The following is a 25399-nucleotide window of genomic DNA, read 5'->3' as shown; positions in this document are numbered from 1 at the left end:
TGTACTGTTGCTGGGTTTATTTAATGAGCATTAAAACCTCTTTCTTAACAGTCCTAACTGTGTGATAAATCCATTGCGTTGTTTCTAGAATCAGCACTAGAACACTCTATTAGGAAAAAACCTTGCAAGATTCTCTTTTAATTGAGTTCAAACAGATGGTTTAATTTCTCAAATGCTAATCTACTTCTCTATTTCATAGCACCTTATTTTTGACTGACACCAAGGGACTACATTTACAAGGCAAAGGCAATCTTGCTTTCTCCAGGAACTGATGCAGGCAGCATAGTACCCTCTGCCATGTTACTATCAGACTGTGAATCACAATCAAGTGCATAGATATATCCATGATACATCATCTTCACTTCCACAATTTCAGCAAAGAGCAACTTTAAAAACTACTGTCTCCCATCATCTCAAAGCTTAATGATTCCTTTTATTCAACTCGGTATTACAAACCTAGGCTGTGACTTCCTATTAATTAGTTTCACCAAACTATTTTTTTCATTATTCTGTAAATGGACATCATAGTTGAGTACAAACACAACTGTTGTGCAGTTATTTTCATACTTGAAGAGTAAGCACAGAAAAAAAATAAATATCTGTGTACTCAGATGTGGATGAAAAACACTAAATTGCTAGATGAAACAAATCTGCACTCCAAGAGACAGACCTAGCAGGCCTTACATCCTTTTTTCTTCAAGTAATTCTGATGGTGGACTGAACATATCTGTATAACAGATAAAGACTTCAGATGTCCAGAATTAAAATACAAATAAAAAAAAAAAAGTGTGGACACCAAGATTTCCATTCAGGTTAACTGAGGTGCAGTCCTACAAAATTTCTGAGTAAGGTCTTGACCATAAAATAACTCAAGTATTATTTGGTATGAGAATGCCTTCCCTTTGGAGAACCTATGAGCTACCCATGAAAAATTACAACCATCTAATGGTATCAGAAGAACATTGGCAGGTACCTGGAGAGAAAACAGAATCTATACATTAATACTTGAATGATTAACTTCTTAGGAAGCATCACTGACCTAATAATAAACATGTATGACTTTTGTGAAAACATGGCCTTTTTCTTTTAGGACATTTAGTCGCATAAACATCTTGCACACTGTGGGCAACAGAGCCAACAATGGAAAATGGATGCATAAACCAAAATACTCTGGGTTGTTTGGGCTTTATTTTTGTGAAGAAAAGACTTTATTAGCAGCACCAAGACGCACAAGAGATTGCCATCAGACATATTGAAAATCTGATATGACCTATGTGCTAAGTGAATAGTGCATGAATTATCAGAGAGTTTCTTTCCCTCAAATTACATGCTTAGCACAACATTTGTTTTGACAGTAAGAGTAATTGACTATTTAATCAAGTTCTATACATTAATAAAATTAGAAAAGAGGAGTTAGTATACAGTTGCCTATTTCCACCATTTGTTCCCTCATTAAATAAAAGCATGTCTATACATTTCAGAGCACATGAAGATGAATGACTTGGAAAATACATTATGCCACTAATTAGACTGTAGAAGGACTAATATTTATGGGAAATTTGTATATATTTTCATAGTTAAAAATTAAATTACATTTTTAACAGCAATTTTTTTATTTCAGTTCATTTCATTCTTTTCAAATGGCAAGAAAACTTAGCAATCCTTTGTCGAGGTAAATGTTGATTTGACAGTAATGTCCCAGTTCCAAACTAAGGTTACCATCACCTTAAATTACTGTGTTCAAGAGTGCTTACTAAATTCATGTAAGTCCTTAAATACAAATGTCCAAATTACCATGACAATGAGTTTCTGGCTTACTTTGTCAAGAATTTTTGGGTGCACAGCTTACTGTTTGCAAAAACTTAAGCTAAGAAGAGGTCAAAGCTGCTTCATAATTTCACTTGAAACCTACAGAATCCAATTTACCTCTCACATCCAGGAGAAACAGAAGCAACTCTAAACAAGTCAGTGGTGTTACTGTGGTGCAGTATCAACATCAGCAGAAAAAACTCAAATGTATTTTCATTTCAGTCATTCAGAACTTGCACAGACAAAATAGTTATGTATTGATTAGAATATCAATGTACAACAAATTATTCCAGATGGGAAATAAGCAGCAACTTAAAGGCATTTTAATTCAATTCCAGAGCTCACAAATTACACTGAGCCAATCGATCTCAGATATTTGTGCGTTTAACTGCTTGTAAAATCAGAAGAGTACAAATGAACTCTCCATAATCTCTCACAAAGTGAAGTTGAGAACTGTAATGACATGATTTCCAGCTTTCTCCTCTGCATCTTACACAAAGATGGATCACAATGTCTTGAACTAGATTTAAGTATTCCATAATCTCCCAAAAGCACATTCAGTCTTTGCTTTTACAGAGCTGTTACAGTGCAGAGGAAAAATACATAGAGTTTTCTGGGATAAAGCTATAAATAGTCTTATGTATTTCCCAAAGGTAATTCAGCATTTTCCACAGCTGAGTAAATCGGTTTTCAAATCATACAACTTATCCTGATATTGTGCTTCAGTAGTACAGGTAAATATCCCCATTCCAATAGCCTGTATTTTTTCTTTGTCCCCTGATGGAGATCACAGGGATGGAAAACACTATATGGGGTTTTTTATTTGTTTTGTCTGCTGGGCCTTTTTTACGGTGGGATGTACTAATCTCTGCTGAAATAGGAATACTTTTAGATTCAGAACAACAGCCTGTACACAAGCCTCTCTTGAAGCTGACAGTTGTGCACAACAAAACCTAAAATGTCTTTAAAATATTTAGGAGGGCCAGAAACATATATCATTGCAAATATAGAAAGACAATTTTTTGTTCAAAGAATAAACAGTTTTTCCCAAATAGCTGGAGGGAAATAACATATCTGACTTGGACTTACCCAAGACAAGAAGGAAGGGGTAAAGCAAAACAACGACAGAAGAAAATTGAACTGGGGTCCAAATTAGATTTAAAAGAGCTTCCTGCTTCAGAAGGGGCAGAGACATTTCATGTATGGATAAACATGGAAAAGTGTTGCTATTTCTGTGCAAACATTTAAGAGTCTTTCTGCCTGAAATGAAGGGAAGCTTGCACTCAGTTAATATTAATTTTCTTGAATTTCTCCATTCTGCACAACCTTTAGGTTAGGTCACCCTTATGCTACACAGGCTGAAAAATGTCACAGCTATTCTTGTATCAAATCTCAATCATTTTGTAATGCCGTTTCAATGGGGTAAGTCTAACCAATTTACAGTAACCAAGAAAGTGCTCTCTTGTCCTTTTGGTATCTGATATGCTCTCTGAGAGCAATGCCCTCTTTTTCTCTAAGGGTGTTCCACTATCTCCTCTCCCAGTGGAGCCAATCCATGTCTAAGCCTCCCACCCCTGTATCTGTCTGAAGTCAAACTATTAAAAGCATGCCATCTGGAAATACAGCTCACATCAATCATGCCCATCTTCTCATTAGGAAGCTACAATACCCTTTTTAGCCCCTAAAAGCCCTGCATGCCTTATAACAATTGGTTCAGTCTAGCAGGATGAGAGGAAGAACTGGATCCTTTGAAGCTTTCTTATCCCTCACACCTTCACCAGGAGAAAAGGAAAGAGGCATTTTCAGGAGGCCAAGTGTGCTGCTGCACTGGAAGGAATCCACAGCCTTTCATATTATTGAGATGGAAAATTTGCCACACTTGAGAGGAAGCCTTACACAATATAAGGCTTAGCAGCAGCTGGTGCTAGTAGTAGGAAACTGTCACAGCGCAGGAGAAGCTGGGAGCACCTCAGAGAGCAGACAGGCAGTCAGCAGAAGCTCCTTCTGCTCCATAAGGCCCACTTTTCTATTTTCAGTAAAGGCAGACACAAGTAATGGAAGACAACTGAACAGGTGAATCTCGTGGACGCTAACTACCTAAAAATACAGCTCATTCCATGGCACCAGTAGATAAAGATAAAATACTGCCAAGTGTTCATTATTTTGAATAAACAAAGAAACAGATAGAAGAACATTTTAAAACAAGGATTCTCAACTGGAAATTGTCATGTTTTATGGGCAATAATACATGGTGTAAAAACCATACATGTACTGCATCTCTGGAGAATTATGCCAGCATTATCCATACTATGCTTCAGAAACCAGGAGTACAATAGCAAGCCATTCCAGTTGAGACTGGATAACACTGACTAGGTAGACCTGCTCAAGACAGCTGCAGGAGCAATAGATTCATTACTGGTGAAGGACCTGCTGTATCCCTGGAGCAGTGTGAGGATAACATTGGATCCAATGTAGTGTTGAGCAGTGCCAGATTTTGTCAATTGAGGATCGGCTACAGACAATGCAAGAATCGCTGTTAATCCATCCGTTACTGCCACCAGCAGCAGAATTAACACAGCAGAAACCCTTACAAAATTTATGAATATTCTCCCTGGCAATAACAGGACATGTCTTTAACAAAGCTGGCAAAATGCATCAAAGCTGTTTCCCTCACAATTACTCCCAGCCTGCTAAAGCTACATGAGACAATTACTGAATGTTCAGGAGAAAATCAAGTAGGAAAGTCTGACATAGAAACATCTAAGTAAAAAAGTATATAATAAAGCAGATCTTGATTACATATGTTTCAAGACAAAATGCAGCATGAACTTTTTTTTAAAGATGTATGTGCTATCAAAAGTGTATTAATTTTTAAAGGTCCTGACGTGAATAAACCTCATATGTTAAGAACATCTTCCGTAAGAAGGCACTGAAAGCATGTTATCTTTAAGGTAGCTATAAAGTTACAGTCAATTATGTGGAAATCCTCAGCATTCTTCTTTCACCAGTAAGACAGTTTGAGGTAGAGCTTATTGCAAGACTGGAGACCTTGCCATGAAATCTGTACTCCAGCATTAGGTAAAAAAATAAAAGAAGCACTTGTAGAAACTGCTTTTTAATATGATATTGTGTTAACTGATTACATAAACCCTTCAAGTCAAGAAATGGTTTAGTCCCCCACATCATGATTAAACCATCTAGTGGAAATTGTATTTATTTTGCTTATAGGTACATTTCTCCTTTCCCCCTCATTCTCTCTGTGTGTCGTTATGTATGTTGTTATAGTAAGACATTTAATCAAGCCCTTTTGAAGTGGTAGAGTGGAAACAGCTGTTTCTGACAATGTGCTGATGACATGGGGCTTAAAGCTGTCATGAGCTCCAGATTGCAAGCAGCACTAATATATGGTTGGGATGGTAGTGACTTGCAGGTCATGGCATCTCCTCGAGGAATGCTTCTAAGCCAATCAGCTCAAGGTGGTGGCTCAAAGTCTTAAGGCTCTGGTGAGCTCTCTTTCATTTAATACTCTTGAGGTTACACTTCAAAGTGCCTTTTCTTCTCAAAAGCCATTGGCCATATGTGGGGGTTCTAGAGCAGCTTTTTAAAGATTGACTGCTTCAAGTTCAGAATTTAAAAATTAGAAATGTAGCTCTACTACATGATGTCTTAAAAGTTGAATAAAGGCTGAAGCTTAAATCAATATCTCACACTCTTGTAAAGAATGTCAATTTAAAGAGAGTTTCTGGATGACTGATTTTTCCACAACAAAGCGAGCTTAAAGCTCACATTTTAGAGTGCCTAACAACTTGTTAAAACAATTTCCTGGTTTGTGAACATTACAGTATGTAGGGCACCTAGAAATCATCTCTGAATACAGATTTTCCTCAGCAATACTCCCAGTCAGAATAATTACTGTATAAATGTCTTGCTGCCCAAGAAACTTACACTTTCATTTCTTCATGCAACCAAATTTGTTAAAATTCGACTAATGTGATTAATGTATTCATGCCAATATTGCTAGAACAAACTCATATGTATTTCTCACTGAGAAGGCTTTAATTTTTTTTTGTTTTCAGCATAGTAAACACAATGTAGTCATGCATATTCTGGAAAGCAATCATGAAGATCAAGGGGCTAAGGAGGCTAGTCTCTGTAGCTTACTTATAGAGTTGAAGGAAGAAAAGAGTCTCATAAGAAATTATTCATAGCAAATAAAAGTAGATTCATTTTCTGAACTGCTTCCTGGATTTCTCTCTCCCTCTTGGCTGTCTGGGGGAAGTCAACTCTGTGAAGTCTATTTGGAAATAGATATAAACTTAAGAATGTTTGCTACTTCAGTAAAGTTTGGGACAAATTATTCCCATCTCTGCAGAAGCAGTGTGTTCTACAGAAAATACTGCTCTTCTGAAATTTGCCTGGAAATTACTTTCCTGGAGGATGAATACACACCTATCGCAAAGAAGGCCAATCATGAACAATATTAAGAGAACAGCTAGGTCTGTATCTCTAACAATACAGCCAGACGTTTTAAATTTGCACCCAAGCTCCTTTTCAGCTGGTGCTGCCATGGTACCACAGTGTTTTAATTCTTTTACACTCTGCAGAAAGAATGTGCATCAGAAAGCAAAGATGGCATTCAGGATGTGGATATACATTTTAACACATCTGTGCTGTATTCAGTTGTTCCTTTACTGAGTATATTTTTGTCGCAAGTACTTTACTCATTGTAATAGGGCTTTTAATGGAAAAAACAAGTTGTGTTTTCAGTCCTCTCAGAATTAGTTCAATGAAGAATGAATCACCCCCAATATTACAAAAATAAAATCTTTTTATGCTTCCTTTCTTAAAAACAATAGTTTGCATGTTTCAGAGAAGCCGCTTTTTCTGTAACTGAATACTGTGTTTCTGGCAATGTTTTTAGCCTCCTTAGTCACAACTTTTATAGAAGTGGATTAGATGAATGAGAAAGTGACTCAGACATGCAGGCATATTGGTTGCTCATTGCTCCCCACTTTGGAGACACTGAAATAAAAGGCTTGCCTAGGAGACAAATGCAGGAGTGGAGACTACTGTCTGGAAAAAAACCCACTGAAATAACCAGCTAAGTAGCTCTGGAAGTCATATCTCAGATGGCCATTTAAACTGTACATGGTTGTAGAAAAGCTCAGCAGAACAGCTTCTGGATCCAAAGGGCTTATACATTAGGGAGCAGGTGAGTAAGTGTTGTGCATGAATATTGCTTCATTCCAAAAGCAACAGGAATGATTGAGAAACCAAAGAAAGGGATTCAAAAGGAAAACAAAGAGAATACTGAGAACAAATTGTGTCATGGAAGCTCAGCGATCATATAAATTCACCAACAATCAGTAAAAGATTGAGTTTGTACTATTACTAACATCTCTTATTGCTACTAAGGATGGTATTTTACAGCAGTGATATTACAGATATTATACAATATGTTAAATTTGTAAAGAAACAGATGCAAGAAAGTAGAAATTTGAATTTTGTTTCAGGCTGTGCCTACTGGGTCTTCACTTGTACTAATCAAAGTTAGAAGAAAGTTTTCTATAATAAACAGTTTTGATAATCTTACCCTACAAAGAGGATACTTGGATCTTAACACGTAAAGCTTGTCACCAACAAATAGAAATACCTAACCTTCACAGTACCATTGCCATGAGCTAGAAGCTCTCACCTACCTTCAAAGCTCTCTGAGGAACCTCACACGTATCATACTCATGTATGGTTATACATAATAAACTTATAAAAAAGTTTCTGCGCAACATTTTGAGCATACAATGAACCACAGAAAAGAAAAGAGGAATTGTACCAATTTGCAGACAGCTGATAGAATCCTTTCAACATTAAAGTATCCACTCAGAAAACAAAAACAAAAAACCCCAACAAAACAAAAAGTCTGGAATCTGAAAGCAAAAGGAGTCACAAAGTCTATATTGTCATTTCACATAGTATGAATTAATGACATCATTTTTTGAGAGTTTTTTAAGAATGGCATGATTGCATGAAAGTCCAGCATTTCATATGAGTAAGTTATTTTGGGCTTTTTTACAATTATATTTTGTCAGCTTGTTTTGAGTTTTAGCTGGTGCTGCTTTTGATTTTTAGGTCTGAAAACTCTTTTGTTTTAAGTCCATATTTTTAATTTATCTTTTAAACCAAATTTGCTAACTTTGTACTCTCAAATTTGGCACTATAGACTTCTGTGACAGAAATTTTGCTAGATTTGATTTATTGCATAAACAAAATGTAATGTATTTAAAATAAATTCTTCCCCATTTACATCCCTGAATTTTTCCCCAAAATGTGAAGCGAATTGAAAAGAAATATAACATTGAGTAAAAAAGGTAAGTAAAAAATATTTTATTTCTTTACTTCCAGATGCAATAAAATTGGAAACAAGCTTTCCTTTTTAAAAAGCATCTGTCACATACTCTACATAGTTCTGTTTCAAAGAATAAAGTATTTCTTTGCCAATATACAACTACCTCAGAGATAAATACCTCTGAGGGAAAATTATCTTTAAGTTTTTTGAACAACAATGTTTGCCAGAAGTTCATGACAGAGAAAAATGTATTATTTAAAATGCCTTAAACAGTGGATCACAAAATAGCCTTTCATTGTCTTTTACTAGTGAAAACAGATGGAATCAGAAAAGCTTTCCAAACTTAACACATTTAAAGGTAGATGAATAAATATAAACCTAGAAGTCTTTTCCAAGTATGCTAGCTATGTAAGACTTATTGCTAGAACACTTTACAGAGGCAACTTGAAAGTATAGTGATTGGTTTGACAAATGAATAGCTTCATCTGACTACCCAATAATTAAACATTAAAAGTACATCTGTAACACAGGCTGAGACACCAAATGCTCCAGCAAGGAAGTTGTCCTCGACACAAAGGGTTCAGTACCATAGCACGTTCATCAACTTAAGTAATGGACATCATTAAGAAGGTACTTACATTAGGTCTCAATCCTGCTGCCATTTCATAATACTTTTCGGCCTCTTCATTAAGACTGGCTTGTCTATCATGACAGAAAGAAAGCAACATAGTTACACCTCATTTTCCTGGGGTTTAAAAAGAAACCATACCTACAGAAGCATAGCTAAAACCAAAATACTGCAACTACTCCCTCCTGTTTAAGATATTACCCTAACATGCAAAAAAAATGTAAATCTAAATGTCTTCTTATAGTTCAGAATGTCCATTAGCACAAATCCTCTCTGCCTTACTTATTTTCTTTATAGTTCTGAAATGATTAGTACACACTGGAAAGAAATGCAGAAGGCTGAAAACTCATCTGAGGCAAAACAAGAGATGTACCACTGTCCACCAGAGGAAAATCTGGCTCTTTGTTTGTTATCAGACATACTTTAAATTCTGAAACTGCAGATTATACAGTAATTTGGTTTCTCACTTTGTGCCTCTCAAAAACCACCAAAGCAAAAAAAAAGTCATCAAATACAAAGATTTCTGAAAACTAGACTTCCATGATTGACAGAATTCATTCAGAAAAGAGATCCAAATTTCAGCATTTATTCACATCGGTCTGGGTGGGAATTTAAACTTGGATCTCATATATCAGGAGAATGAGGCGAGTTTCTGGGTATGTGAGGCACTATCATCTCTTTTTCTTCTTACTAATATGGACAAGATAGACATTTTATTCTGCTCCTGAGTTTTTAGTTTTATGTCCTCAAATGAAAATGCAGTATGTTGCCAAAGAAATCCAAACACATTTTTGTCTCAACAGGCCCTTTTTATCGCTTCTTTCAAATTCCTCTCTTCTCCTTTTGTCTCCACTTCGTTAATTTCCCTCCCTTTTGTCTACTGGCCCAAAGAATCTCCATTGATCACATATGTGTCATGAGAAAGATGGCAAATATGTAAGAACAACCACGCAGAATTCTCAGGCAGGCTACACATCTTCTGCTAAAATTATTTGCTTTTTTTCTTCTATGAAGAGTTAAGTCCTTTCATAGAAAAATTAGGACTGGATATTTTCAGTATATTTGTGGGGTTTTTTTATGTGATTACAGCTGATTTCTGTGATACAATAGGGAAAAATCAGAAAACAAGGATAACACTGAGTAGGGCTGGCTGTTTGATTTTATTTTTTTTTGCTTCTCCTTTTGAGAAAAGTTACAAGTTCAAAGAGTATCAATCAACTGAGCATTTGTATCTGGAGATTTTAGCTCCTTCATTACATGAGCCTTTACATGCTTTGTTAATCAGTGATCAAATTGTGTTCTAATTTCATGTTCCTATCCACTTAAATTTTAAACATTAGCCACATAATACATGATAGGCAATTAATCCAAATCAACACATTTTGACAACTATTGGTCTTGGGAGGAGAAAGGGGGGAAGAATAATCCCTTTGAAGTTTCTCACATAATTCCTGTAGAAGCTGAAACCACTTCCTGACTAACAATTTGCTAAGTAGAACTTGATTTATACCTGTTAACTGTTTTACATTACTTTGCACTCGTATCACTGACTCAGTGGTTGCAGTGGTTAGAAATGACTGAACGTCCAAAACCACTCATTCAACCTGCTTCTGAATCACTCCTGCTGGGCATTAGTAGCACTTGAAATGACTGGGAAAAAAATCTTACACATACAAATTTGAGGATTTACAAGGCACTATAAAATGAAACAGGTCACAGAGCATTTTTTCCCTATTTGCACAAAACTGTCAAGACACAAAGCATTTCTGAAGGTGGTGAAATAACATACAATAAATAAGGTACCTTACCCAGGAGGCAAACACAAACAGTACACTTTACCTCCAAATGGTGTTGTTGGCATGTGAATGTGAACATGTTAAAATCCTGCCCCCTTTTAGACCAGTGGAAATACATGGCTGGCTTTCCTCCTACGTCTACATCTTGAAACATTGATCATTAATCACTAAATTGAAATCAGTTTGAATGTATAGTTCTCCATTAGAAACAGTTTATAGGAATGTATGCACAACACACTAATCCAGTCAGGAAAACACCAGTTCCATTTTTGGAGCATTCAGCAACTGTTCCCTTAGTTAAGATGTTGCAGAATTCTGGTTCTCATTTTCACTGCAAATCTAAGCTAGAAATTCATTTTGTTAAGCCCTGAAGTGATTTTCCCTTGAAAAAACTTAAAGGCACAGAGGTAGGAAATTGCAGTAACCCTATGACACTGAGCAGTGAAGAGCTCTGGATAAACATCAGACAATGGAAGGACACTACTAAAGGTAATATAATTCATATTAAAGTGAAATATTAGAAAAAAAGTTTATAATAAAACAGAAAGGAAGAGTAACCAGGATGGTAAGTGCCATGAGGAGAGGCTGAGGGAGCTGGGGGTGTTTAGCCTGGAGAAGATGAGGCTCAGGGGAGACCTTATCACCCTCTACAATTACCTGAAAGATGGTTGGAGTCAGGAGGGCGTTGGTCTCTTCTCCTAGACAATGAGCAGTAGGACAAGAGGGCACAGACTCAAGCTCTGCCAGGAAGGTTTAGGTTGGATTTAGGAAGAGATTTATTTTTTTTTTTACAGAGACAGTGATCAGGCATTGGAATGGGCTACCTGGAGAGGTGGTGGCTTCACCATCCCTGGAGGTTTTTAGGATGAGTCTGGATGTGGCACTTAGTGCCATGGTCTAGTAACCATGGTAGGGTTGGACTTGATGATCTTGGAGGTCTTTTCCAACCTGGCTGATTCTATGATTCTATGAAAAGAAGCAAAGAGAAGTTCAGAAGACAGAGTCCTTTACATTGTTCACCTTCTATCCTAAATCTTTTCATGAGGACTGACCTTGAAAACACATCTGATTCCCCCAATTAACAACTATAATTCAATCTTATTTTAAGTGACAAAAATGTTTCCTTTTTTTATTCTCTTGTATCTCTTAACCTGAGACTCCAGACCAGCCAGTTTCCTGTATTTAGTACCAGCTGACTGCCAGTGACGCCTCATAAATGTGCTTGACAACACATCACTTAGATTCTTAGATTCTTAGTTACAATCAGTTTACATTAATTTTGAATCTTTATGTTGATGACTGGAAAAAAATATTGCTTTAAGAGACAAACACCACCAATGCTGACTGGTTTAGATACATAAATATGTGAGTGGGAAAGGGGTAGTTTTAACCTGTCTGTGGTTTGGTACAAGGCTTCAGATTGTTGATTATTTTCACAATGAAATCATGGATGGCAGCTCAGCTACAAAGATGTTTTCTTCAGAGATTCCTGTTTTAAAATACTGAATACTGATACCTGGTATTCTCAATGGACCTTTCTGTGTTACAACAAAATCATATTCAAGTTTCACACACGTAACCCTTCATCCACATTTTTAATTTAAAATATCTACATAAACTATATGCTTAGCCATACATATATATATATATATTTAAGCACATGGACAGTAATTAAAGAATGGATATAATCTGTTCAGAAAATCAGATAGGGTGAAGTTGCACTTATGAGACTGTGTCAGCAACTATGTTCCATGTTTGGTCTGTGTATTCTGGAGAGCCAAAATACTCATGCAGAAATTCACTGAAAAACAAAGATGATGTCATGTAGTGTTGCTCTAATTTACACTTCTGATTTCAAATAGCCAATAGACATGCTATAACTTAATGTGGTATGAAGGTTTCCCAGAACAACCCACTTACAGAAGTGTGAAAAAACGAATTATTCCTACAAAACGTGTTTTCAAGCAAATAGATCTTCTTCCTAAGTTTGTTTTCATTTGGAGACAACATGAAGCTCTTTTCCTGTTTCTGATTAGTATGGTGTTGTCAGCACACTGCCATCCCTCATTCTAAACATAATCATCCTATAGAACACAGGAAACCAAGCTCATAGTAGGTCACCTAGTATACAACTACAAAGTGAAACTTAGCACTTGCTAATACTCAGTCACTGAAGCTACAGACACCATATGGCATTTTAAACACATGCTTCACTGCATCCCATGAAAATGTATCCAGCTTTTCTGAAAGACTTCAAACTCTGTAAGCAAGAGCATTGCAAATACTGCAAAAGTAAAACACGTGAATAGATACTTTTTTAAGAACCACACAACCAGCTGCATGGCCATTGAAGAAAGCTGTCTGGAAAACAAATTTGTTGAGAAAACAAATTTTACAGGCAAGTACCATGCAAGTAAAAAGTTACCAGACTGTTAGAAAGAAATTAATTACATTCATCCCACATCTCACCCCTGTTACGGATGACTTGATTCATGTTGCACTGCATTATCAGGATGCTACAGAAGTCATTTAGGAAAAAAAATAATAACTATGTGTAATTAGGAACAGGGAGGTCTCTCAATAATGCAAACAGAACTAATTCGGTTGTTAATTTTTTCACTTCAGATTCAGTCACAAAGAGAAGAAGTGAACAATGTTGGAATACCTGACAGGAGGAGCAGAAGTTCTTCTTGTGACTGCTAAACTGAGAAAAGTCTATCTGTAAATACAGCTACTGCATTTGGATCCAGTTAACAATTCTGCTGCAAATTTAAGAAAAATAATTTTAACTTGCAGCATTCCGGTTCAAAATTTTCAAAGTTGTTAATTTTTATTTAGGTTGAATTTTAATTTTTTTTTCCCTCAGAGAGTAAGTGCATTAAAAAATAATAAAAAAAAAAAATTTTAGCACTAGAATAGAAAAATAAGTTGAATTTCAAGAAAATGGTGTGAATATTTTTTCATCCAAAACAGCTGTAAATCAATTTTGAAAGAAGTTGCCTGTCATTCTGAAGAAATACCTTCATGTTTCTGAGTCTTGTGACACTCCTTAAGCTAACAGTGTAAACAGTAATAACAGAGGAGGGAAAGATGATTCCTTCCTAATTCAAAAATACATCACTAGGTAGAACATTTGGTCTGAAAAAAACCAAGCAACCTAGGATTTTTACAAAAAATCTAAACTGCTGTTGTTATCTCACTGTCATTTTGAAAACCTTACATCATCCACATTGTCTCTTAGTCCATAACACACTTCGAAATTTATCCCATCTCTCTCACAAGAGTCAATTCACTTTCATGCTCTGTGAACTTCCATAATGTATTTTCTACCTCACAGCTGTGTAGTTCATTCAAAAGTCTTACTCACTTACCAAGCAGCTTTTATAGCTCTCTAGGGTACCTAAAGAGCAGTTGGTCACCTACATGAAACTTTCAGCCTTTCATTTATGACTGCCTTTAGCATCCACAGTTCCTACCTGTGTCACTCTATGCCAATCAGATTACTCCCTTTTTAACTTCCTCCTTTGTGTCTTTGTATCTGCTTTCCTCTTGGAATCACCTCAGCTCCCCATTGTTCTAAAGATCCTGAAAATTATCTGCTTTGAAGTCCCACAGACTCATGATGGATTTGTAGCTGCTCTGTCCTAATGAATGAATATATGTTCCCCTTGTCCAACAGGTATTTTGGAAGCAATAAATTTGCATCAATTGCTAAGTAAAGCAAAGATGGACAACAGAACCACAACCTTTTAGCAAAAACCAATCAGATCCTAACACATGGGGTTTTAAGCAAATAGTTGGCAGCACTGAATTTAACCTTGCCAGCCTGACTCTTGCTAAATCCTCTGGACCACTTTAGACTCCCAGAGCATATTAGGAAGACATGATGATCTTCCACAAAGAGAGCTAAGTATTTAAGCGAAAAATTAGACCAGCAGGGTATCTCAAAGGAGCACAATGGATTCCAGCTGAACTAGACCAGGCCTTCTTTTTTAAGGGTTTCAGTTTGGTGGGTTTTCTTTGTTTTTAAAAGTTTTGGGTTTTTGCTTGCAGCAAAAATAGAGAATGCAGCTTAGAATCACTGAGCTCAATGCTGGTCAAGGCTTCCCAAAAATCTTCCACTCCCAACCAGTTCAAGTAGGGCACCCATGGCTGATGTACAATACAGCAGCATAGCTGTTTCTTCAAGAGTGAAAAAATTCTCATATCCAGATGTAAAGACATGTGCCTTCAAGACCTGCCATGCTTCACTCAGTGGTCACACAGAAAGCAAGAGATTTAATAAACCTATTCCCACAACAATATTGATCTACACCACCTCATATTAAAATACACACAATCACACCCCTAAACTATCTTCCACAACACACTTACTGAAATCAGGAATCTCACACCCTCTATACCCTTCTAGATTCAGCTGTCATGCCTAACTTGCTATGCTTCCCTCTGTGAATTTGTAACATTAATCTAAATGTTTCAAATAACTGAATTCTATCTTGAGAGATATCATTCACAAAATAATCAGAGGGAAGGGAAGGATCTTTAAAATCCTAAAAATCATACATCTGTGTCAGATCAAACTATTGTTTACCAGTGAACCATTTGTCTTTGTTTCCTTTCTAATCTACAAGTAAGAGTTATTTCTCAAAAGGTGTTTTGGGGCTTATTTCAAAATCATGGTATAGAAACCAACATTCTGAAACAAAAGTCACATGCCTGAAACCAATTCTACCTCTTTTATACCATTTTTGTTTTCTTTCATTTTACATTTAAAATGTTAAAAGTATAAACAGCCTAGTGAAGTATCTTCAACAGTGAATTCATCTCAAGAACTGTTTTGTGCTAACGAAATGTATTTTTTATTTTCTTTTTCATGCATTTTCCATGCTTAGACATCATCTAAATAAAACCAAGTATCCTTATAGCTGTTAAGCAGACAATTGACAATAATTAGATAGTTATCCTAGAAATAAGCATGGAGGATACCTATTACAGTAAAGTGAGTCTAACGATAATGTTAAACTCACTGATGGAAGCTTAATGTTACTGAATAACCAGGTCTGACAGCTTTAAAAACTAAGAAGTCTAAAATTTTATTCTGTTCAGATAGAACAGAATTAAATATATGACTACATTTTAAATCATAGATTCTGAGACTATCACTAAGTGCCCCATGGCTCTCAAAGTCATTATTAGCCTGGGAATATTTAGATTTCTAATTCTCACAGTGTTCCCTACTGATATTAACAGAGATTTTCAATATTCTTTGGTTACAACCAGATCAGAAATATGGTCTCCTCTTTTCAGTTGCTGTGCACATTGCATTTTTAAAAATCAGGTGAAAGGAAATCCTGCAGAAGGTTCTTCACAAAAGAAACACTTGTTCTCATATGCAAGCAAAATTGATTACCTGCTTGTGAACAACAGAAGCTTTGAGGGTCAGAAATTATGAGATAATGCATAGAAAATTAGAAATGGAAAGCGTTAAATCCTTCAGCATTTTCATTCCAGTTCTTTGCATCTTATTAGCAATATCAAATTATTCAAAAGAGTTGCTAGGCTTTAAAAATAATCCTGTGTAAGGAAAGGCTATAAAAACCTTTTTCCTTTAAAATAAGGGAGGAAAATCAAGTAAGGCAGATTTAAAAGCACTAACCTGAGCATATGAGCTGCATTGAAAACAACATCAAATTCTGTATTATCAAGTTCAGCTGCTTTTTTTGCCATCTCAGCTGCTTCTATCAGGCGGGATTCTTCCAGGAGGAACTGACCTGCAAAGGAGTGCATGAACATAAGACCAGAGAAAATCAATTATATACTTCACGCAGTACAGTTAGGAAAAGGAATTGCAAAAAATACCAAACCAACAAACGAATAAAGAGATGTCTCTGATTCAATACTGAGCTATCTGCTGATTTATTGCATTTCAAAATCTTTAAAATGTAGGCAATGTAATAAATATGACAGGTAATAACAATATTAGTGGGACATATTTAAGATTAGTGACAATGATACAGCAAAACTCAGCCATCAAGAAACAAGACTGCTGATCCTGAAAGAGCCTGCCATTTAAGAACTTGCCCTTCTGCCTACACACTGACCTTAACTTCCTAAAAACAAACTGAAATAAAATAAAATAGGGTCTATGAATGAAACACATACCTGTTTTAAAAGCATATCTCAAAATCATCTAAAATTATATATTTATATATATATATGTGAGAACACATTATTTCAGCTTTAGGACTATAAATGATAATTGCTTTAAAATTATTATATATGTATACCTTGATGAACTGGTATTTTATCACATGTTTCAGTAACACTAAGAGAATCACAACAGGTAGCTTTGTACAAGTTTGCCATGTGATACTTACCTTTCACATAAAAAATAACCAGATCGATAAAATCAAGTGACTGAATTTTTACAAATGACATTATTATAATCATCAAACCAAGTTGAAACAGAGAAGAATAATTTAGCACTAACTAAACTTTAACTGAAGTACAGTAGTTTCAAAACAAAACACATAAGAACTAGTAGAACTCTATAAAAATAAGCTTTCCTTTGAAGAAGATGGAAAAAAAACCATTTGGAAATTAATCAAGCTTATATTTGCTCCTTTTAATGATTTTTTCACACCTAGTTTCTAAAATGTGTTATTTTTGCAAAGACTTTTCAAAGGATTTCAGCCATCTAGACTCTGTGTCTATATAACTTTCCATTTGGAAAAGCTATCCTAAAGCATAGAGATTATACATTTTGGCATCCCATACTCCCCTTTTTATCCCACTTTGTAAAGTAAGATCACTCAACCATAATCCTGCTGTGCCATCACTGACCACAAACCTCTTCAGGAACAATATGCCATGAGCAAATGATTTCCTCCCATGGTGAGGGATGTTCTCTTTTATTGCCTCCTTTCCTCATGCATTCACTGTTGCTCACATGCTTGCTATATGCTTACACAAAAAATCCACTTAACCAGAGCTAACAAGATCTTCTCCAAGTAAATCTACCAATTACAACAGGTAGTTCAAATTTCTTGATTTGGGCTGAAATCCTATTTTCTTTAAAGAGAAATCTTTGAAACAAGCTTGACCAACTAACATTTCAATTCTCTTCCAACAAAAGAAGTAAAACAGTATCACAGAATCATAGAATGTTAAGGGGTTGAAAAGGACCTTACAGATTATCTAGTCCCATTTCCCAAGGAAATCTCTTGCCACTTCTCACATGTGGACTGATACCTGTAAGGAACCTTTGAGAAATGTTTAGACATTGCCTGGCTTTCTCAGCTTTTTGTGTGGCAATGGCATGGTTGATTGCCTCATAGCTTGCAGAGCCACAAGATGCCTCTGGAATCAGGCACCATTGCCCACCACCAAAACCCTCCATCTAACAGATAACGACAGACATCTCCTCCAGCTGCCGAGATAATGAGGCACCATTGTCCAGAGAGATTTCTGGCCCACCAGACACTCACGAGGTGCCTTCTCTGGGAATTGCTATGAGCTTACCCTCCAACTCAAGAGGAGCTGTCCAATCAGTGCCCTGGCAGAGCCCTATAAAAAAAAAGGACCAGCATCCAGAGTGATGGTGCACACCCACCACTGAAGAACAGACGCCTAACAATCATCAGAAAGCTTTTGGACCTATGGTGGTGACTACCTCCTCTTCTACATCACTACAGATCATCTGGATCCATGGTGGTGACTGTCTCTGCTTTGGCATACTAAATCTTGCTTACTTCTAGCTATCCCTCTTTCCTGTTTCTAACTTTCTTATTGCCTCTCCTCTCCCCCTTGTGTGACCAATAATAAAGTCTCACTCCCTAATGGTATTTTGACCTCATCTGTGTCTAAATTCATATTGGGGGAATAGATTGAACACTCCTAGTCTTATCAGACCAGAACAATACCCAGTCAGTCTACAAACAAAGGGCGACCTCAGAAGCCAAAACTCTTCTTCCTCTACCCCATTTTTTATTGGCTGAACACTATGTTACATATTCTGATATATCTATCTCTTTGACCAGCTCAGGTCAGCTGTCCAAGCTATGGACCCTCCCAATTGCCTGCCCATTCCCAGCCTACGCTATACTGGGGCAGAGTAGTAAAAAGAGAAAGCCTTGACACTGCTCAAGCACTTCAGCAACAGCCAAAATGCTGGTGTGTTATCAAGGCTGTTTTAGTCACACGTCCAAAACACAGCATTATCCAGGCTGCTATAAAGAAAGTTAACACTATACCAGACAGACCCAGCACAAGGCAGAAACTTTCAGTTTAGAATTGATTTGCCAAGTTCTCCTGAAAAGCAGATTAATTTTATTCACACATCTCAAAGTAATTTAAAGCATCTAAGTAGAGAGATCCTATTTTGAAAACATGAGCTGCCAGTCTTTTTAATATGATATACTAATTTCATACAAGAATGAACTGGATAGGCAGTTTAGTGCTGCACTTGCTTCATTAAAAAGCAGACTTTTGAACTTTTCCTGTCAAAGCCATAAAGATGTGTTTCCCAAGAGAAGAACACTAGCAGGGTGTAAAATTGGCAAAGTGTTGAAGGTGGATCAGAATGTATGATCCACAAGCCCCTGGATCCAGGAACCACTTGTGTGGGTCTAAATTTATATGTAGGATTTTCTCCCCTGACAGACAGCTTGCAAACTTCACGATTTATGAGACACTGCCCAGCATCACATAGAGAGCTTTCTTACTGCAGGTGTCATGATTCCAGCTCTTGCCAACAACATAAAATATGGCAGCCTGATTGTTTTTTGGAATCAGAACAAGCTTTTGAGAAAACAGCCTTCTAGAAGCTCTGAATCCGACATTTTCTTTCTTCAAGGAAGGCATATTTTTCGTTACTATTCTTTTAAACTGGAAGCATACATCTCTCTATACGGTATAATTATCTCTCTAAAATGATCATGAACATTTTTAAAGCATTTTGTTAAACCACACACCATCAACAATTTAAAAGCCAACTCGCAGTTCTGCTGCTTTGTTGTCATAAGAAAGGTATTAATTGGTTGGGATATGCCTGTGTGCAAAACTCTTTTATGTTCAGAGCACAACAGCATTAGTGTGCTCCTCTAGAATAAACTTAACTATTCCTTGCAGGCAGTGTGCTTTTATTTTACTAGTAAAAGGGCAATTTGCACCGATCTTTCTTTAGTTGAAATGTTCTCTCTTTTACTCACTGGCAAACATTCAAAGGTACTTTGTCCCAGAAGAGAGTAGATTTCTGAAACAGCTCATCCTACTGCTATCACTTTTGAAAAGAACCATCTTGAAGGTTCTCAGAATGCTGTTGGTTCTGCACTTACTCAAATTTCAATGACTTAGACTTGCATGCTGATATCTTTAGTAATCCAAGCGAAACTGAGTAAACTACCTTCTGAATAAGAATGAAGAAAACTTCTAATCCCACCATAATAGGAATTTGCTTCTTTTAATATGTATTTGTCACCAAGTCTTCTGCTTCTTATACTCTTCAAAAGTTTTCCACTTCCACAACAGCAACTTAAACTATGTTAACTTGAAAAGTGACTCTATCAAGACTCAATTGTACAAGCTGTTTGTAATAAACTTCACCAGAAGTTCTTTCAGCACATTCAACATTGAGGATTTGAAGCTGAATATTTGCTGGTGCTTTCAAAGCAAGTCAAGTTTCAATGGAAACCAGAAGAGGGACAGGATTGTGGCTGACCCAATGCATTGTATCTTGTCCTGGAAGCACGATAAGGACACAAGATCACGTCTTGAGAACTAAACTACATTCTCAGTGGCATGAGCAGAACCATCACTGAAACTACTATCAACTTCTGCTGTGGCAATGCAGAGCAAAAGAGCAGATGCAACCAAAGATTTCTGAATGGAAAATTTAAATAGCATTCTGTGGAAGAAAGGAGACTTTCTCTGCTAGCTGATTTTCTAAAGCTTTCAGGTGATGAATCAGTGTTGCAAAATGTAAAGTCAACAGACATGACATAATGTAACTGTTTCCTTTAACAGTTTCAACAGAGTCATTGGCTGTGAATGACCAGTTCGCAGAGCAAGGGAATGTTTGCTTAACTTTCCAAGACTGTTTAGAAAATGTCTTCCTGAGTGTACAGGATATGATAGGAGAAACAAAGAGAACTTATATCACGATCACCTAAATGGTAGCAGCATTTCAGTTTTTGCTTCTCCTTACATCCCATTCCAGGTCTAAAGCTGTTCTCTGGCTTTCTTGCCAGAAGGACTTCTGGATACTTTATCCCCTCAATTGGTTCCCATAGAGAAAATTATTCCATATAAATAAAATACATATAGAAAGACTGTGCAAGCCAGTGGGTGCTGCAATATCAATATATGCACTGGCTTAAAAATCCCCTTACTTTATTAGCCTTTTTCTTTTTCTGAAAAACTTATCTGTTGCAGTTGTGCTAAATATACCACTGGATGTCATCCAGAGCACGACCAGAGATAAGAGAGAAAAAATTAAATTCCAAACCTTTGGGATATGACTAAACTTGTGACCACATCTGGATCACTGGAAGCTCTCACTAATATGAACGATTAATGATGAAAACATATAATACAGGGGCCCTCATGATTTACAAATACTAAGGAAAATTCTGGACCCTATGTTATTTCCCAGACACCTGGTGATGTACAAGGTTTGGCAAAGTGAAATTTGGATGGGAAAGAGCTATCAGGTGCACTTTTGTAGCAGCTCCACGCTATTTCTACAAATATCCTCATGAGATAGTACTCATAGGTCAAAACATGGTCACTAGCAAAAAATTCTCCAGGGTTGTTCATGCCACATGTTTTTTCAGTTCTTGCAGCATGCCCAAATTTTGGCAACATGAAAGAAGCATAAAGCCACATTTCTAGCCCTGCCTCTGATCTGCAATACCTATGCCACATCTCTTGAGCAATCTAGTATATTTTGCTGAGAAAGCAGAGTTGACCATGTATTTGAGATGTCAGAAGGATTAGATTTCAGGATAAACTCAAGGGAAGAGCCAGAAACATGGAAATTCCACAGCATTTAAGGTCAGTGACCTAGGTTGTTTGAAAATACTCCACTGCATTCCACTTTAGTGACTGACTCTAAAGGGAGTTTGGAATAAATAGCTATTATAGTGGTCTGTAACAATCTTTTAATGTTGTGCAAAAGCAACAGCCTAGAGAGTGACAGAAAAGGGACTTGACAATTTATGTACATATGCCTTTGTACACTCAAGAGCTGCCAAAAAAACTGCAAACAAGACTTCAAATTGGTAGATTCTTCTGAATAGCTCCCAGCTTGTGGTATATTCTTTTTCAGATTTAGTTAGAAAGTAAGAAATACTGCCTGTTAGTAGTAGCTGAAGTATTTTTTAAATCAAAGTTATTAGAGAGAGTTCTGGGAGCAGAAAGGTCAGAAGCTTAATGAAGTCTTTCTATGAGAGAGTTGCTCTGTCTTCCTGGAATTATGTTCATTGATATTGTAGGAGGAGGTAGAAGCCGTTAAACCAAAATCAGGACCCTAATGTGATGGCACTGTGTGCTGAAGACAGAAAGATCCTTCCTCCAAAGAGCACATATGTTCTATGAACATGTGTTATTTGAGTACCATAAACTTGTTTAATAGCTTCCCTACAAAATCATTATATAGTAGTGTTAAGATTTCCGAAAGATTTAAAATGGCAAAAACCCTTTCATTTGCAGAAAGTTTCATGAGTGCGTATTGGGGAAGGCTGACAAAGTAACTTAGTGTACTTAGTACTACATCTGGTTGACTTTGACCCTGTCTCATCCAGGAATTTAATTTCTCAATACATAATCACCATGTAGCATCTGGTGTTCTCAGTGTAGTAGATTCGTGCATTCTGTTTTATTTATCATCTGGAATACACTGCACTTAGCTAACTTGTCAGTCCGAAATGGACAATTAATTCCCTGGAATTACGGATTATGAAGTTTTATTCATTTCATTGACAAAGATAAAAATGTACCTTCCTATGCACTAAGGTGGCACTTCTTCCATCAACATAAAACTCTTCTGATGAAATTAGTAAAATTTCATTAGAAGGTCATGCTTGATATTTCTCTTTCTTATCAATACAACAGTATTTTTTATTAGCACACTAGTTTCCTTCATCAGAACTTTTCCTTAAATAAAGTTTTTCTAGACTGGTCGTCATCTAACAAAGAGCAAAGGCACAAAGCTCCAGCACTGTGAACAATGTGACTACACAGATATATATATCTATATATGTATACACATCACATAGAATCAAAAAAATTGGAAAAGACATCCAAGGTCATCAAGTCCAACCTTTGACCGAACACCACCATGTCAACTAAACCACAGCACTAAGTGCCACATCCAGTTATTTTTTGAACACTTCCAGGGGTGGTAACTCCACCACCACCCTGGGCAGCCTGTTCCAATGCTTGAAAACCTTTTCAGTGAAGAAATTATTACTGATGTCCAACCTGAACCTCGGCTCACCAGGGCCGAGTACAGGGGATGATTGCTGCCTTAGTCCTGCTGGCCACACTATTCTTGTCTTGATACAGGCTAGGATGCCATTGGCCTTTTGGCCACTTGGGCACACTGCTGGCTCATGTTCTGCTGGCTGGCAACCAGCACCCTCATGTCTTCCACTGGGCTGCTTCCCAGCCATTCTGCCCCAAGTCTGTAATACTGCATAGGGTTGTTCTGACTGAAGTCCAGGACCTGGACATTCATCTTATTAAATCTCAGTCTAAGAAGGAACATCAAGAAGGAATATCAAAGAAGAAAACTGAATTCACATCTGTAAATATATGAAAATTCTCACACTCACTAACACATGCAAGAGTATGGCTAAAAGAATGACAAAAATGTTACTTGAAAATTCACTGCTAACATATTTCAATGAAATCTATTTTGAACCTTAAACTGTAGCAGTTCAAATCCAATTTCAGGCTAGGACACAAGAGTGGTAAAACAGTCATCTTTGGAAGTAAGATAGATATAAAGTGCTCACAGACTCAGGTGAAAATGTGGGCATCAAAAAGGGCTAAAAGCCCTATGCAGAAACAGTGATTGGAAAGGCTTAGGATGAAATTGAAAACTAATAAAACCAGCAGTTAACAAGTTAAACTTGTTTAAAAAGAACCCGATAATATGAGAAAATCTCTAAAAATAACTCCTAAATTATCCAAATTCAAAAAAGTGAAAGACAATGTAAAAAAAAAAAAAAAAAGTATGTTTGGGAACATGTTAATCTGTTCTTTCTTCAATGACAGTATAGTTAATACACTTCACTTTTACATAATCTGACAGCCCCTTTCTCATTTTGTTTCGTGTCTGGGAATGCACTGAAAAAGGCAGATGATCAGTGTGAACTGCCTAATTAAGTAAATGCATAATTAATCTAATGAGAATTATCCATTTTTAAAATGAAAAAGGAATAATTAAACAATTTAGGGTTGTTAGAAACAATGCATCATTCAAAGGCAACTATTTTAAAAGGAGGTCTCAAGAGTGATTAGTAAAACAGGGTTAATTTGAACATCTTGTTGGGTTCTAGATTTCCCTATTCCAAGTAGGCCATTCCAAATGTAAGGGAGAAGGGATCTCTGGACACACATTTATCTTGAAACCTCAATCCTCCCTTCTCTCTTTTTTCCCCCACTCCATTTTCATTATGTTGGAGAAAGGCCACTAAATGCACATTAAGAGGCATAATGGCTAAACCTATTTTCAGCAAGTAAGTAAAATGAAGTCTGCTTTACTGGTGTTTTTTGTTTTATTTCGGCTCTCAAACAGAAAATTATAAATGAAATAAGACAGTTCTGGAGGCAAAATCTTTGTACAACAAGTATCACTGTAGAGTTATGGTGGTTTTTGCTTAAGGGAAAGCTAGCACAGAAAGTCTTCAACAATTTCAAACTCCTCAATTACACTGCATCCTACTAGCCATCTCAGTGTACAGATACTGAATAATTTATTTTTGTTTGTTTTTAGACAGATGAGACTTAAGTACTTCACTGTTTGAAATTCATCTCATCTCTGTGCACTGACAAATTTTATACATAATCTTTTTTCAACTTCTCCTGAGACAGGCTCAGTGCAGACAGAAATAGAGATCTTTATGTACTTTGTGAATGGTCAATACTATACCCAAAACTAAATAGTCTCTAGGCCATAATGGCACTGGTTTGGCCTGGCTGAACATTCCTATGTCTGGCACATTCATTAACCAATTTAACATACTGTTTCTTTAGATGCCATTATGTGTACTTAAAATATTTAGAAGAAAGTTCCTTTGGAGTTGTTTAGTTCATAGAAACCTCTTTGTGGTTTCTCAGATTGACACTGGGATTCATCCCATGTGACCATAGGCATTTAATCAAGGCAACTAGCTCAGAAAGAATCTCTTCTATGGTCAATGGAGACCACTTCAATTACATCATCAGTCTGTTGATGACAGACATTACCAAGGTCCTGCAGGATTCAAAATGGCATGCTTGATTGAAATGTTCAAAGTAAAGTGGGATGCATGAGAGCCAGTATCCTAAGTAGAGATGGGTAAGATATTTTGAAGAAAACTTTCTCACAGGGAAAAAAAAAAAAAAGGAAATTAAAAAATAAATAAGCATTTATTAAGTTCTACTTAGTTTAGTCAAAACCGTTCATTTCAAGTCATCTTTAATAAATGTGTATTAAAAATATTCAGTTAAAAGCCTCAAACTTTACAAGATGTTCAAATTTAGTATCCAAATTAATCTCCTCCAGTGTTTTATTTTAAAAACTTGTACGTTGTGCCAAAAATAACATCTTAATTGCCA

The 25399-nt window shown here is 36.4% G+C and overlaps 1 protein-coding gene across 1 annotated transcript in view; it reads right to left on the bottom strand.

Moving 5' to 3' along the window:
- Positions 1-25399, bottom strand: part of LOC103812144 (transmembrane and TPR repeat-containing protein 2) — a gene marked incomplete at its 5' end in the record, with an annotated part of 66545 nt that overhangs the window by 10136 nt on the left and 31010 nt on the right. Inside the window, 2 exons of the mRNA XM_009085154.1 lie at positions 8791-8854; positions 16233-16347. Of these exons, the coding sequence (XP_009083402.1) occupies positions 8791-8854; positions 16233-16347 (179 nt within the window). The remainder of the gene's footprint in view (positions 1-8790; positions 8855-16232; positions 16348-25399) is intronic.

Source organism: Acanthisitta chloris, unplaced genomic scaffold, assembly GCF_000695815.1.
Source record: "Acanthisitta chloris isolate BGI_N310 unplaced genomic scaffold, ASM69581v1 scaffold1542, whole genome shotgun sequence".
NCBI classification, from domain to species: Eukaryota; Metazoa; Chordata; class Aves; order Passeriformes; family Acanthisittidae; genus Acanthisitta; species Acanthisitta chloris.
This window is presented reverse-complemented; position numbering and strand designations above follow the sequence as displayed.